Source organism: Nicotiana tabacum, chromosome 3, assembly GCF_000715075.1.
Source record: "Nicotiana tabacum cultivar K326 chromosome 3, ASM71507v2, whole genome shotgun sequence".
Taxonomy (NCBI): domain Eukaryota; kingdom Viridiplantae; phylum Streptophyta; class Magnoliopsida; order Solanales; family Solanaceae; genus Nicotiana; species Nicotiana tabacum.
The window spans coordinates 76955284-76970928 of record NC_134082.1 but is presented as its reverse complement, the minus strand read 5'-3'; the positions used below and the strand labels follow the sequence as shown (position 1 = coordinate 76970928).

Genomic DNA, 15645 nt, shown 5'->3' with positions numbered 1-15645 from the left:
TGGAATTCCATTCTGACCCTTGGATCAAAATCTCACTATCGAACCAGAAACTTCAAAAATTTAACTTTCGGCATTTCAAGCCTAAATTAGCTACAGATCTCCAAAACACAATCCGAACATGCTCCTAAACTTGAAATCACCCAACGGAGCTAACAGAACCATCAGAATTCCATTCTGAGACCGTCTTCACACTATTCCGACTACGGTCAAATTTTCAGAATTTAAGCTCTCATTTAGGGACTAAGTGTCCCAAAACTCTCTGAGACTCCAAATAATTCCTTCTGGCAACTCACAATAGCAGAAAAAAAGACGGGAAAAGCAGTTAATAGGGGATCGTGGCGTAAATTCTTAAAACGACCGGTCGGGTCGTTACCGCTCAAGTCTTGTCCTCCATTAATCACCTTCTTCATGAGCGTTTTTTCGAAAACTTCACTATAAACAAGCTGAAAATATTCTAGTATATTTGCTCAACTTCAGCTTCAATGTGCTTAGATTTTTTATGAACTTCATAATTAAATTCTTCTGTTCAATTTCCTAATACTTGCCGCTAAACATACTTCTGCAGGATGTGTTCGATTTGCGTTGTTATTACTTTCAATGGGAGGTGAACTCTTGACTTCAAATACTTGGATCATGATACAAAACTTGTTCTACTTAATAAGCAAATATCATTCAATACTTTCCTGAAGAAAATTAGTGAAGTTACAAATATTGATTCAAGCAGATATTCACTAAAAATATGGTTTGATATCAAACTAAATACAAGCAAAGGAATGCTTGTAACTTCAGATGAAGAACTCAGTACCTGTATACATTTGCTTATAACTGATTCAGCCTACAAGAATTGCCATTTTGTCATCGAAAAAAATACAACATTCAAAATCTGCAGCATTCAAACAATCTCTTGCATATGCAATAGATTCAGAACCTTTTGCTGATTATCAACATGAAGTAGGACAGCCAATAATGGAAGTAGACAACGAGCAACAACTTTCTAATATTACAATTGCTTCAGAATATATAATGCTGCAACAATTACCCACTTCTCCAATAAATTCATACCAGTTTGTCGATGACTAAGAAGAAGAAGGACAACTAATAATGCAAATTGACAACCAACACACAATCCAACAAAGTTTTTTGTTACCTTCTGCAATGATAAGCAACAATGAAGATGAAGTAAATATGGATCTTATACCGATAACATCAGATAGAATTGAAGAAATTGCAGAAACTTCTAGTGCTTCTCAGAAATCAAGAAAAAGAGTGAGGAGAAAGCTGAAAGAATCTCTACCATGTAAAATACTTAGGCACGATGCATTACCTAAGGATGTAAGAGTCGGATCAACTTTTGAGAACAAACAAAACATGACTAAATTTTTCTGCAGCTTGGAGATAAACCAGAAAGTTGAATTTACTGCTGTTAGATCATGTTCAAAGAGATACGAGCTGAAATACATCTTGGAGAAATGTGGTTGGAATGTACGTGCTACCAGAATAAAATATTCCACACTATTCAGGGTGATAAAATATTATAACAATCATGAATGCTCGGTTGATGCAAGAAAATCAGATCAGAAGCATGCTACATCAAATTTTATAAGTGAACAAACTATAGAACATGTTTGAGACAAAAAGATAGAGGTTACACCAGCCTTTGTAGAAAATTAAATAAAAAAGAAATTTGGAATTGACATTGGTTATCACAAGGCATGGCGCGCTATTCAAAAAGTTGTTGCTTGCATAAGGGGAACACCGAAAGAGAACTACCAGATTCTTCCTTTATACTTACACATGATGGTGCGCAAAAACCCAAGAACGTACACAAGCATAAAAAGAGATGAGAAGAATAGGTAAGCAAAACAATACTAACCATCAACCCGGAGTTTCAAATGTTCCTATTTGAAAAACTTCACACTTTATGATTTGTTTTTTTGTGTTTCACTATACAGATTTGCTTATATGTTATTTGCTCCTACGACATCAATAGCTGGTTAGTCCTAATGTGTCATGACCCCAAATACCCAATCAATGGTGCCTATCACACTACTAGGCAAGCCAACCCAAACCATCAATCACATCAAATTTCTTTTATAAAACCATTTTTCCAACATAGGATTAAATACCAGTTTTCATAAGAAGTGTTTAAAACAGCTAAAATATTGCGAAATCCAATAAAAACATAAGACAACACATCCCCAAATATCTGGTGTCACGAGTCTAGAGCCTCTACTACATAACTGACTGTCTGATACAACAAAAGTCTAGCAAAAATGCGGAATAAAAAGAACAAGATAAGAAGGAGATAACAGGGCTGCGAACGCCATGCAGCTACCTTGAAATCTCCGGTAACCTCTGTATCAGCTGAGGACCCTCACTCTGCCACTCAGGCACTTGGATCTGCACACAAGGTGCAGGGAGAAACATGAGTACACCAACTCAGTAAGTAACTAAAGTAAATAAGGTCTAAAAGCAGTAACGAGTAGTTTAAAATCATATAAAGGAGTAAACAACAGAATAACAGATCAAACTCCACAGCTTAAAAACCAGTTTCGTCATAAAAACTTCAATTTCAATTGGAATACTTAAAATCTTTTACTTAGCCACTTTTCAATAGAGTCTTATTTCAAAAAAGAAGAGTGAAATCAGTGAAAATATCATAAATGGGCCCCTCGGGCAAGGTATCACTCAGAATATGACCTCTCAGGCAGCCTCTCGGTCACTCATGATTCAGCTCTCGTCACTCAGTACTCACTCTCAGTACTCAGGCTCATTAATATCTCATAATAGTAATAATCATAGTAACCGCTGCGGCGTGCAGCTCGATCTATAGTTTATAGTCGACTACGCTCCCTAGGGGTGTATAGACTCCAGAGGGGATCCTACAGCCTAAGTGTAATATCGTTGCGGCGTGCATCCCGATTCAATATACATATCGTTGCGGCGTGCAGCCCGATCCAGTATATATATCGCTGGGGCATGCAGCCCGATCCATATAAGTATCGCTGCGGCGTGCAACCCGATCCATAATATATACATATCATATCCTCACTATTAGGTTCTCAACCCCTCTTAGTCATTAACCTTACAGCCTCTCGGGTGCAACAATAGAAATTAGGGAACTCAGCCCAAACAGTCCTCACAATTAGAAGTGGAAAGATAAAACTAGTTTTAAACATTTAAACAGGTAAAACATGACTGAGGATATGTTTTTAGCAAGTAAAGTGAGTAAAAATAGTCAAAATGCCCCTAAAGGTTTCTACAAGTCGGCTCAAGGCCCCAAACATGGCATACAACCCATAATACAGTATAAATATCCAAAATACGAAATAATATAATATTTCCAAATCAAATACGCGGCTTAATAGTCGCTACGGGACGGACCAAGTCATAATCCCTACTGGTGCACGCCCATATGCTCGTCACCTAGCATGTGCGTCACCGCATTTATCAAAACAAGTCAAAAATCGGGTTTTGTACCCTCAGTTCCAGATTTACAACGGTTACTTACCTCAAACCAATGAAAATACTACTCTATGACGCCTTTTCCCCTCGAATCGGCCTCCACTCTCATCGAATTTATCCAAAATCAGAATCACGGTGTCAAAATATGCTAAGGGAACAAAGCCCAACGAAAATAATCAAATTATACAAAGAATCCTGAAATTACTAAAACCCGACCCCCCTGGCCCATATCTCGGAATTCAATAATTTTTTGCATCAATAGATTCCTTATCTCCCCACGAGTTCATACATATCAAAAGTTCTCAAATACGACCCCAAATGGTCTCAAATCCTCAATTAAAGGTCTAAATTTCCAAGCCCTAGTTCTTCAATTTTTGGCTTAATTTCCATGATTTTCTAGGTGGAATTCAGATAATAATCTACTTTTAAGTCCAAGAATCTTACCTTCAAGTGATTCCTCTTGAATCCCTCTTCAATCTCCTTTAAAAAGCTCCGAAAACGACCAACTATGGAGGAAATAAACCCCACATTCGCGGACAAGACAACCTTTTAAACTTCTGCTCAGGCCTGAAAATCCTTCTTCGCGAACGCGGTCAAAGCCTCGCGTTCGCGAAGCACAAAAATAACTTTGACCAAAATCCTCTTACGCGAATGCGAACGCGATGCTTTACCCAGACGAACCTTCGCGAACGCGTTCCATCCATTGCGAACGCGATAGGTTAATTCCACTGAAGCTCAGCCTCTCAATTCCTTCTATGCGAACACAACTACACGCCCGCGAACGCGATGCACAATCTCGTAGCCCTTTACGAACATGTAACCTTCCTCGCAAACGTGAAGGCTAAATTTACACCTCCCTCAGTTGACTCTTCGCGAACGCGAGGGTCCACTCGTGAACACGAAGAGTAAATACCTGCAACTGCTGAACCTGCAATTTCTGCTACTTTCTTAACTTCAAAATGATCTGATTGACCACCCGAAACTCTCCCGAGGCCCCCGGGATCTCAAAAAAGGCACAAACACATCCTAATACCTTATTCAAACTTATTCCAATCATCAAACACCTCAAATAACATCAAATCACCCAAAACACATCGGATTCAAGCCAATCTTTTCTAAAATCTTATGAATTCCGTTTTTGATCAAAACCCCAATCAAACCATATCCGAATGACCTTAAATTTTGCACACACATCCCAAATGGCACAATGGAACTACTACAACTCTCGGAACTCCATTCTGACCCCTATATCAAAATCTCACCTATCAACCGGAAATCGCCAAAAATCCGATTTCGCCAGTTCAAGCCTAAATCTACTCCGAACCTCCAAAACTCATTCCGATAACGCTCCTAAGTCCAAAATCACCTCCCAAAGCTAACCAAATCGTCAAAACTCACATCCGAGCCCTATAACACATAAGTCAACATTCGGCTGATTTTTCCAACTTAACCTTCCTTAAAAGAGACTAAGTGTCTCAAACCTTACCAAATCCTTTCCGAATTCGATCCGACCAACCTGATACCACATAACACGGATAAACAAAGCATAAAGAAGTAAAAATGGGGGAAACATAGCGGTAACTCATGAGACGACTGGTCAGGTCGTCACATCCTCCCCAACTTAAACAATCGTTCGTCTTCGAACGAGTCAAGAATCATACCTGAAGCCTCAAACAGGTGAGGATATCTGCTCTGCATCTCCTGCTCGGTCTCCCAGGAAGCCTACTCCACAAGCCGACCTCTCCACTGCACTTTCACTGAGGCTATATCCATTGACCTCAACTTTCGAACTTGACGACCCAAAATAGCTACTGGCTCCATATCATAAGTCAAATCATCATCCAACTGAACCGTGCTGAAATCCAAAACATGAGACGGATCCCCAATGTATTCCCGAAGCATGGAAACATGAAATACCGGATGCACACTCGACAAGCTAGGTGGCAAACCAAGTTCATAAGCAACCTCCCCAATCCCCCGAAGCACCTCAAAAGGTCCAATGAACAGCGGATGCATTTTCCCTTTCTTCCCGAATCTCTTAACACCCTTCATGGGCGAAACTTTCAACAGAACCTTTTCACCAACAATGTAGGACACATCCCGAATCCTCCTGTCAGCATAACTCTTTTGCCTCGACTGCGCTGTACGAAGTCTCTCCTGAATCACCTTCACCTTTTCTAAAGCATCCTAAACCATGTTTGTCCCCAATAGTCTAGCCTTACCGGGCTCGAACCAACCAGCTGGATATCTACATCGCCTCCCATACAAAGCCTCATACGGAACCATCTGAATACTCGACGGGTAGCTGTTGTTATAAGCAAACTCTACAAGTGGTAGAAACTGATCCCATGACCCTCCGAAATCAATGACACAAGCACGCAACATATCCTCCTATATCTGAATAGTGTGCTCGGACTGCCCATCCGTTTAAGGGTGAAAAGTTGTGCTCAACTCAACCTGAGTACACAACTCTCGCTGCACAGGCCTCTAAAACTGCAAAGTAAACTGAGTGCCCCTATCTGAAATTATGGAAACTAGGACACCATGCAGTCGAAAAATCTCCCGGATATAGATCTCTGCCAACCGCTCTGAGGAATAAGTAGTATACACAGGAATGAAGTGCGCGGACTTGGTCAGCCGATCCACATTTACCCAAATAGCATCGAACTTTCTCAAAGTCCGTGGAAGTTCAACAACAAAATCCATAGGGATCCTCTCCCATTTCCACTCGGGAATATCCATCTGCTGAAGTAAGTCACCCGGTCTCTGATGCTCATATTTCACCTACTGACAATTAAGACACCGAGCTACAAATCTGGCAATGTCTTTCTTCATTCTTCTCCATCAATAATGTTGTCTCAGATCCTGATACATCTTTGTGGCACCCAGATGAATGAAATACCGCGAGCTATGGGCCTTTTCAAGAATCAACTCCCAAAACCCATCTACATTGGGCACACAGATCCGACCCTACATCTTCAACACCGTATCATCACCAATGGTCACATATCTAGCATCATCGTGCTAAACTCTGTCCTTAAGGACAAGCAAATGCAGATCATCATACTGGCGCTCTCTGATGCGATCATATAAGGAAGACCGAGAAACCACACAAGTCAATACCCGACTAGGCTCCGAAACATCTAATATCACGAACCGATTGGCCAAGGCCTGCACATCAACTGCAAGAGGTCTCTCCCTAATTGGAATATATGCCAAACTTCCCATACTTACCGCCTTCCGGCTCAAAGCATCGGCCGCCACATTGGCCTTCCTCGGATGGTACAATATAGTGATATCATAATCCATAAGCAACTCCAACCACCTACGCTGCCTCAAATTAAGATCCTTCTGCTTGAACAAGTGCTGGAGGCTATGATGATCAGTAAACACCTCACAAGACACACCATACAAGTAATGCCTCAAAATTTTAAATGCGTGAACTATGTCAGCCAACTCCAAATCATGAACGGAGTAGTTCTTCTCATGGGGCTTCAACTGATGAGAAGCATAAGCAACAACTCTATCCTCCTGCATCAAAACACAACCAATGTCAACTCTCGAAGCATGACAATACACAGTATATGAACCTGAAACTGATGGAAAAACTAACACTAGAGTTGTGGTCAAAGCTATCTTGAGCTTCTGAAAGCTCTCCTCACACTCGTCCGACCATACAAATGAAGCACCCTTCTGAGTCAACTTGGTCAAGGGCGATGCGATAGATGAGAATCCCTGAACAAACCGGCAATAATAGCCTGCCAAGCCAAGAAAGCTGCGAATCTCTATGGCTGAGGACGATCTGGGCCAACTCTGAACCGCCTCTATCTTTTTCGGATCAACCTAAATACCCTCACTGGACACCACGTGCCCTAAGAAAGCCACTGAACTGAGCCAAAACTCACACTTGGAGAATTTTGCATAAAGCTTCTCCTCCCTCAATATCTGCAATACAACTCTCAAATGCTCCGCGTGCTGCTCCTGACTACGCGAATACACCAGAATGTCATCAATGAAGACTATGACAAATGAGACAAGATAAGGCCGGAACACACTGTTCATCAAATGCATGAACGTTGCTGGGGCATTGGTCAGCCCAAAAGACATCACCAAGAACTCATAATGACCATATCGGATCCTGAAAGCTGTCTTAAAAATATCCGAGTCCCTGATCTTCAACTGGTGATAACCTGAATGGAGATCAATCTTGGAGAACACTCTCGCTCCTTAAAGCTGGTCGAATAAATCATCAATGCGAGGCAAAGAATACTTGTTCTTAATTGTTACCTTGTTCAATTGCCTATAATCAATGCACATCCTCATAGTTTCATCCATCTTCTTCACAAATAGAACTGGCGCACCCTAAGGTGACACATTAGGCCGAATGAACCCCTTATCAAGGAGCTCCTAAAGCTGTCCTTTTAATTCTTTCAACTCCGTCGGTACCATGCGATACGACAAAATAGAAATGGGCCGAGTGCCCGGCACCAGGTTTATACCAAAATCAATATCCCTGTCCGGTGGCATGCCTGGCAGGTTTACAGGAAACACATCTGGAAAATTCCTCACAACTGGAATAGAATCAATACTGGGAGTCTCAACATCGACATCCCTCACGAAGGCTAGATACGAAAGATATCCCTTCCCAACCATATGCTGAGCCTTCAAGAATGAGATCACTCTACTGGGAACATAGTTAGTCAAACCTCGCCACTCAATCAGTGGCATATCCGGTATAGCTAATGTGACTATCTTGGTATGACAATCCAGAATAACATAACATGAAGATAACCAGTCCATGCCAAAAATGATATCGAAATCCACCATACACAGTAATAACAGATCCACTCGGGTCTCCAGACCCCCAATAGTCACCACACATGACCGGTACACATGGTCTACAATAATAGTATTGCCCATTGGGGTAGATATATGAACAGGTGAAACCAAAGACTCACGGGGCTAATCCAGATAACGGGTAAAGTATGGTGACACATAAGAAAAGGTGGAACCGGGATCAAATAATATAGAGGCATCTATGTGGAAGACTGAAACGATACCTAAAATCACAGCATCTGAAGCAACAACATCTGATCTACCCAGAAAAGCATAGAAACGGGCATGACTACCACTTGATCGACCTCCCCCTCTAGGGCGACCCCTGGCTGACTGACCTCCACCCCTAGCTGGCTAGGAGGGTGGTGAAGTAACTAGAGCAGAAGTCGAAAGTTGATCCCTCTGCTGAGACTGACCATCACAAAGACGAGGACACTGCCTCCTCATACTCTCCGCACTCATAACAACTTCCCGGTGCTAGAGATAGGGACTGAAGGGAACCCCTGGCACCAGAGTGACCAGTAGAAGGACTTGGCATGGAAGAACCCTGCACTGATGGAGCACAGGACGAACTCTGAGCTGGAAGGGCACTAAGTGATAACTGGCCCTAATGAGAACTGTGAGAACCATGACCCGATAATGCCCCACGATAACCTGGGCGAGCTGAATGAGCCTGCCTGAATGGATGGCCTCTGCCCAGCTGGAATTGACCCCTCGAAGGAGCACCACTAAAGCTACCAGATCCTCGAGGCCTCTTGGTCTCCCTCTCCTCTCGCTACTGGTAGCAAACTATCTCAATCTCGCGGGCGATGTCAACAACCTCCTCGAAAGTAGCACCTGTCACCCTTTCCCTAGTCATGAGAATCCAAAGATGATATGTAAGACCATCAACAAACCTCATAATCCTCTCTCGATCTGTGGGAACCAACCAAACCGCATGACGAGCTAACTCGGAGAACCGCATCTCATACTGCATCACAATTATCTCCCCTGATGCAACTGCTCAAACTGCCTGCGCAACTCCTCTCAGCGAAACTGTGGCACATACTTCTCCAAAGAGAGAACAGAGAACTACTGCCAGGTAAGAGGCGCTTCACCAATAGGCCTACGCCTCCCACCAAGTGAAGGCAAACCTAGAAAATTGATAAGTAGTGAAAGCGACCCCACTGGTCTCTAGAATCCCCGCTTTACAAAGCATCCTCTAGCACTTATCTAAGAAACCCTAGGCATCCTCGCCCTCTGCACTACTGAAAGTCAGAGGCTTGAGGCTACCAAACCTCTCTAGTCGACGCTGCTTGTCGTCCAGCATAACTGGCACCACAAAATCCTGAGCTGGTGTAACCGACTGGGCTGGAGGTGCCCCCGGTGTTTGGAGTCCTTTGCATAACCTGCTAAGGTGTGCGAGCAACGGGAGTCTGGGTGCCTCCCCCGGCCTGAGAAGTAGCTACGGCCGTAGTAACTGAAACCACCTGAGCCAAACCGGTACACACTGATAAGATCTGAGCTAAAGCCTCCTGAAGGCCTGGAATCACAATGGCACAGCTGGTGTCTGAGCTGGTGCTGTTGTAGCGTCCACAACTGGGACCTGATCCTGAACTGAGGCAACTGGTGGATCTATAGGTACCGCCCTAGCTGCTCTACCCCTACCACAGACTCGACCATGTCTTCGGCCTCTGGTGGCCCCAATTGGTGGAACTGGTGGTCGTCCACCCTACCTGGTAGCACGTGTCCTCACCATCTGAGAGAATGGAATAACAAAAGTTTAGTATTCGGATCAACAAGTTTGCACGACAAGAATTTCAAGAATATGAAGTTTTTTCTAGAGGTTTTGCAGCCTCTCGAGGATAAATACAGACATCTTCGTACCGATCCGCGAGACTATACTAAATCGGCTCATGACTCGCGAGACCTATGTAACCTAAGCTCTGATACCAACTTGTCACGACCCCAAATACCCGGTCGTGATGGCGCCTATCAAACTACTAGGCAAGCCAACCCAAACCATCAATCACATCAAATTTCTTTTATAAAACCATTTTTCCAACATAGGATTAAATACCAGTTTTCATAAGAAGTGTTTAAAACAGCTAAAATAATGCGGAATCCAATAAAAACATAAGACAACATAGCCCTAAATATCTGGTGTCACGAGTCTAGAGCCTCTACTACATAACTGACTATCTGATACAACAAAAGTCTAGCAAAAATGCGAAATAAAAAGAATAAGATAAGAAGGAGATAACAGGGATGCGGACGCCATACAACTACCTTGAAATCTCTGGCAACATCTGAATCAGCTGAGGACCCTCACTCTACCACTCGGGCACCTGGATCTGCACACAAGGTGTAGGGAGAAACATGAGTACACCAACTCAGTAAGTAACTAAAGTAAATAAGGTCTGAAAGCAGTGACGAGCAGTTTAAAATCATATAAAGGAGTAAACAACAGAATAACAGATCAAACTCCACAACTTAAAAACCAGTTTCATCATAAAAACTTCAATTTCAATTGGAATACTTAAAATCTTTTACCTAGCCACTTTTCAATAGAGGCTTATTTCAAAAAAGAAGAGTGAAATTAGTGAGAATATCATAAATGGGCCCCTCGGGCAAGGTATCACTAAAAATATGACCTCTCAGGCAGCCACTCGGTCACTCGTGATTCAGTTGTCGTCACTCAGTACTCACTCTCAGCAGTCAAGCTCATTAATATCTCATAATAGTAATAATCATAGTAACCACTGCGGTGTGCAGCCCGATCCGTAGTTTATAGTCGACTACGCTCACTGGGGGTGTACAGACTCCGGAGAGACTCCTACAGCCCAAGCGTCATATCGCTGCAGCCCGCATCCCGATTCAATATACATATCGTTGCGGCGTGTAGCCCGATCCAGTATATATATCGGTGGGGCGTGCAACCCGATCCATATAAGTATCACTGGAACATGCAGCCCGATCCATAATATATACATATCATATCCTCACTATTAAGTTCTCAACCCCTCTCAATCATCAACCTCACAGCCTCTCGGACGCAACAAAGAAATTAGGGAACTCAGCCCAAAGAGTCCTCACAATTAGAAGTGGAAAGATAAAACCAGTTTTAAACATTTAAATAGGTAAAACATGACTGAGGATATGTTTTTAGCAAGTAAAGTGAGGAAAAATAGTCAAAATGCCCCTAAGGATTTCTATAGGTTGGCACAAGGCCCCAAACATGGAATACAACCCATAATACAGTATAAATATCCAAAATACAAAATAATATAATATTTACAAATCAAATACGCGGCTTAATAGTCGCTACGGGACGGACCAAGTCGTTATCCCTACCGATGCACGCCTATACGCTTGTCACCTAGCATGTGCGTCACCCGCATTTATCAAAACAAGTCAAATACTGGGGTTTGTACCCTCAGTTCCAGATTTACAATGTTTACTTACCTCAAACCGATGAAAATACTACTTCGTAACACCTTTGCCCCTCGAATCGACCTCTACTCGCATCGAATCTATCCAAAATTAGAATCACGGCGTCAAAATATGCTAAGGGAACGAAGCCCAAGCGAAAACAATCAAATAATACCAAGAATTCGAAATTACCAAAACCCGACCCCCTAGGCCCACGCCTTGGAATTCAATAGTTTTTTGCATCAATAGATTTCTTATCTCCCCACGAGTTCATACATATCAAAAGTTCTCAAATCCGACCCCAAATGATCCTTCAAATCCTCAATTAAAGGTCTAAATTTCCAAGCCCTAGTTCTTCAATTTTTGGCTTAATTTCCATGATTTTTTGGGTGGAATTCACATAATAATCGAGTTTTAAGTCCAAGAATCTTACCTCCAAATGTTTCCCCTTGAATCCCTCTTTAATCTCCTTCAAAAAGCTCCAAAAAGGGCCAACTATGGAGGAAATAAGCCCTAAAATCGCGGACAAGACAAGCCTTTTAAACTTCTGCCCAGGCCTGAAAATCCTTCTTCGCGAACGCGGTCAAAGCCTCGCGTTCACGAAACACAAAAATAAATTTGACCAAAATCTTCTTATGCGAATGCGACAAGACCCTCGCAAACGCGATCCTTTACCCAAACGAACCTTTGCGAACGCATTCCATCCATCGCGAACACGATGGGTTAATTTCACTGAAGCTCAGCCTCTCAATTCCTTCTATGCGAACGCGACTACACGCCCGCGAATGCGATGCACAATCTCATAGCCCTTCGCGAACGCGCAACCTGCCTCGCGAACGCGAAGAATAAATTTCTACCTCCCTCAACTGACTCTTCGCGAACGCGAAGAGTAAATACCTGCAACTGCTGAACCTGCAATTTTTGCAACTTTCTTAACTTCAAAATGATCCGATTTACCACTCGAAACTTACCCGAGGCAACCAAAGGCACAAACACATCCTAATACCTTATTCAAACTTATTCCAATCATCAAACACCTCAAATAACATCAAATCACCCAAAACACATCGGATTCAAGCCAAACTTTTCTAAAATCTTCTGAATCCTGCTTTTGATCAAAAACCCAATAAAACCACGTCCGAATGACCTAAAATTTTGCACACACATCCCAAATGACACAACAGAACTGCTGCAACTCTCGGAATTCCATTCTGACCCCTATATCAAAACCTCACCTATCAACCGGAAATCGCCAAAAAATTCGATTTCGCCAATTCAAGCCTAAATCTACTCTGAACCTCCAAACTCATTCAGATCACACTCCTAAGTCCCAAATCACCTCCCAAAGCTAACTGAATCATCGGAACGCACATCTGAGCCCTCTAACACATAAGTCAACATCCGATTATTTTTTCCAACTTAACCTTCCTTAAAAGAGACTAAGTGTCTCAAACCTTACCAAATCCTTTCCGAATTCGATCCGACCAACTCGATACCATATAACACAGATAAACAAAGCATAAAAAAGCAGAAATGGGGGAAACAGACCGGTAACTCATGAGACGACTGGCCGGGTCGTCACATACTGTAGACCCGTTATTACAGTAGATGCAATATTTTTAAAGTCAAAATATTGTGGTGTTATATTTGTTGCTGTATCGAAGGATGCAAACAATCAAATCTTTCCTCTATCTTTTGGTGTATCAGATTCAGAAAACAATGAGGCATATATTTGGTTCTTCGGGGAAATGAGAAAAGCAATTCAAGCCCATCGTGAACTGGCTTTCTTGTCAGATAGAAACCAATCGATCGCAAACGGGATTAGAAAATTTTATCCTGAAGCTCACCATGGTATCTGCCTTTATCACTTTGAGAAAAATTTAAAGCAAAGACATGCAAAAGTCACGGTAATAAATCTTTTTCAAAGTGCTGCAAGGTCATACAAACGTGAAGATTTTAATCAGTTAATGTCCCAACTCAAAAGTGTTGACAAGAAAACATACAATTACATAATGGAAGATCCTCCAGAGAGATGGGCTCGATCGTGGTTCCCACAGCGACGTTGTAATATGCTAACAACAAATATGGTAGAACTAATGAATTCTGTTTTACTAAAAGTGAGAGAGATGCCTATTTTAAGAATGTTAGATTTCATCCAAGAAAAGTTGGGAGAGTGGTTTTATGAACGGAGAAAAAAAGCAAATGAAACTTTTCACAGAGTATCAATATGGGCAGAAGAAGACATGACTAAGAATATGGACTTGGCTTGCAAAATATTTGTGAGTATATTTATTAACTTCAGCTTTTTATATCTGTTGCAGTGATTTACTGCTTACATTTAAAAAACTTCATACTTTTTCTTTTTGAAGCAACAATACAGTAATACAGTTTATCTTAATTTTTTATTCCTTGTTAGGTGTTCAATCTTGATTCAATATTGTTTAGAATAAATAGTAAAGGTATCGAATTCATTATGGACTTAAAGAAGAGAACTTGTGACTGCTTGGAATTCCAACTTGATGGATTGCCCTGTCCACATGCAATTGCTGCTATTAATAAGAGATATTTGCAGAAATCTGATTACTGCTCAAATTGTTATTCAAAGGAAACATGGTTGAAAATATATGAAGGACATGTGAATACCGTGGGAGATCAAAAATCATGGGATATACCATAAAATGTAGAATTTGAGATCACAAAACCTCCCGATATAGAGATTTAACAAGGAAGAAGACAAAAGAAGAGGCATATCCCTGCGACTGAATTAGTTTCATTGAAGTCTACCAAATGCAGTCGATGTAAACAAGTTGGGCATAACAGAACAACTTGTTTGTCTTCTCCAGCACCTCATCTATATTCCAAGAAACACACTAAAAAATACTCCAACCTTCAATAATCCTTGGTCTGAATTTAGACTTTCATTATTGTATGACATATTTGAAATGTGATTTTTTTCATAGGAATAAAAAAAAATCTCTTGGACTATTTTATATACTGCTAAAGTACAAATCACTTATTTTTGTTGCGCAAGCTTACAGGTTTGGTTGTATTTTAAAAAAGTACGCAATGACTTCAGCGAGAAAAAACTTCAGGTTACAGTATGTAAAATACATATCCTTAACAAACAAACAAACACACACACACACACACATACACACATACACATACGCGTACAACACACAAAACAAATGCATGTACAAACAAAAGCTTCAGCATCTCTAGGCTGAAGTTATAGAAAATGAACTTAATAACTTCAGCATATTCTCTAATGAATATGCTGAAGTAAACAAAAAAGTACAGCATAAAAACATAAAAAGGATTACAAAAACTAAACATAAAAACCAACTAATTGTATTAACTCAGAACTGACTAGAAATACAAAGCAAATACCAACAATAACAAGGATAATGCAACAGAAAGCTACGAAGAAAGAGGATGAGAATTACATTGATACAGAAAGAGATGAGGGCAACACACAAAGTACAAACAAAAACTTCAGCATCTCTAGGCTGAAGTTATAGAAAATGAACTTAATAACTTCAGCATATTCTCTAATAAATATGCTGAAGTAAATAAAAAAGCACAACATTAAAACATAAAAAAGGATTACAAATACTAAGCATCATCACCATCATCATCATCAGAACAGTACTCCTCAATTTCTCTAAATATCTCATCATCATCAATATCCGAGATAACGATAGGGTACTCAGGCAAAAGACCATAGAGTCCAATGAGATCATTCTTCAACTTGTTGAATTCATCACGCAACTGACTTTGTTCAACGATTACTCTGTCCATAAGAGAAAAAAGAGTCTTCAGGTTGTTTTGCAGCTTGGAATAGTCATCCCCAATGGGAAACTTAAAACTATCAAACTGCTGTACAACCTTGTCAAACGAGGTTGAATAACTTTCACAACTACGTTACAAGTT

At 41.2% G+C, this 15645-nt stretch overlaps 1 protein-coding gene across 1 annotated transcript; it reads left to right on the top strand.

Annotated features, from left to right (window-relative positions):
• Positions 1-1155: 1155 nt before the first annotated feature.
• On the top strand, positions 1156-14389 carry LOC142176475 (uncharacterized). Its single transcript, XM_075244339.1, has 5 exons — positions 1156-1482; positions 1711-1853; positions 1953-1993; positions 13420-13991; positions 14129-14389. Exons 1-5 carry the CDS (start codon positions 1156-1158, stop codon positions 14387-14389), a joined length of 1344 nt encoding a protein of 447 aa, XP_075100440.1.
• Positions 14390-15645: the final 1256 nt, after the last annotated feature.

What these genes read in the sequence shown, in the direction of transcription:
- LOC142176475 (XM_075244339.1), top strand. Translation starts at nt 1,156, where the DNA reads ATGATAAGCAACAATGAAGATGAAGTAAATATGGATCTTATACCGATA. An exon ending in TCCTACGACATCAATAGCTG is followed by an intron (nt 1,994 to 13,419) that starts GTTAGTCCTAAT and finishes TTGGTGTATCAG; the next exon opens with ATTCAGAAAACAATGAGGCA. An exon ending in ACTTGGCTTGCAAAATATTT is followed by an intron (nt 13,992 to 14,128) that starts GTGAGTATATTT and finishes ATTCCTTGTTAG; the next exon opens with GTGTTCAATCTTGATTCAAT.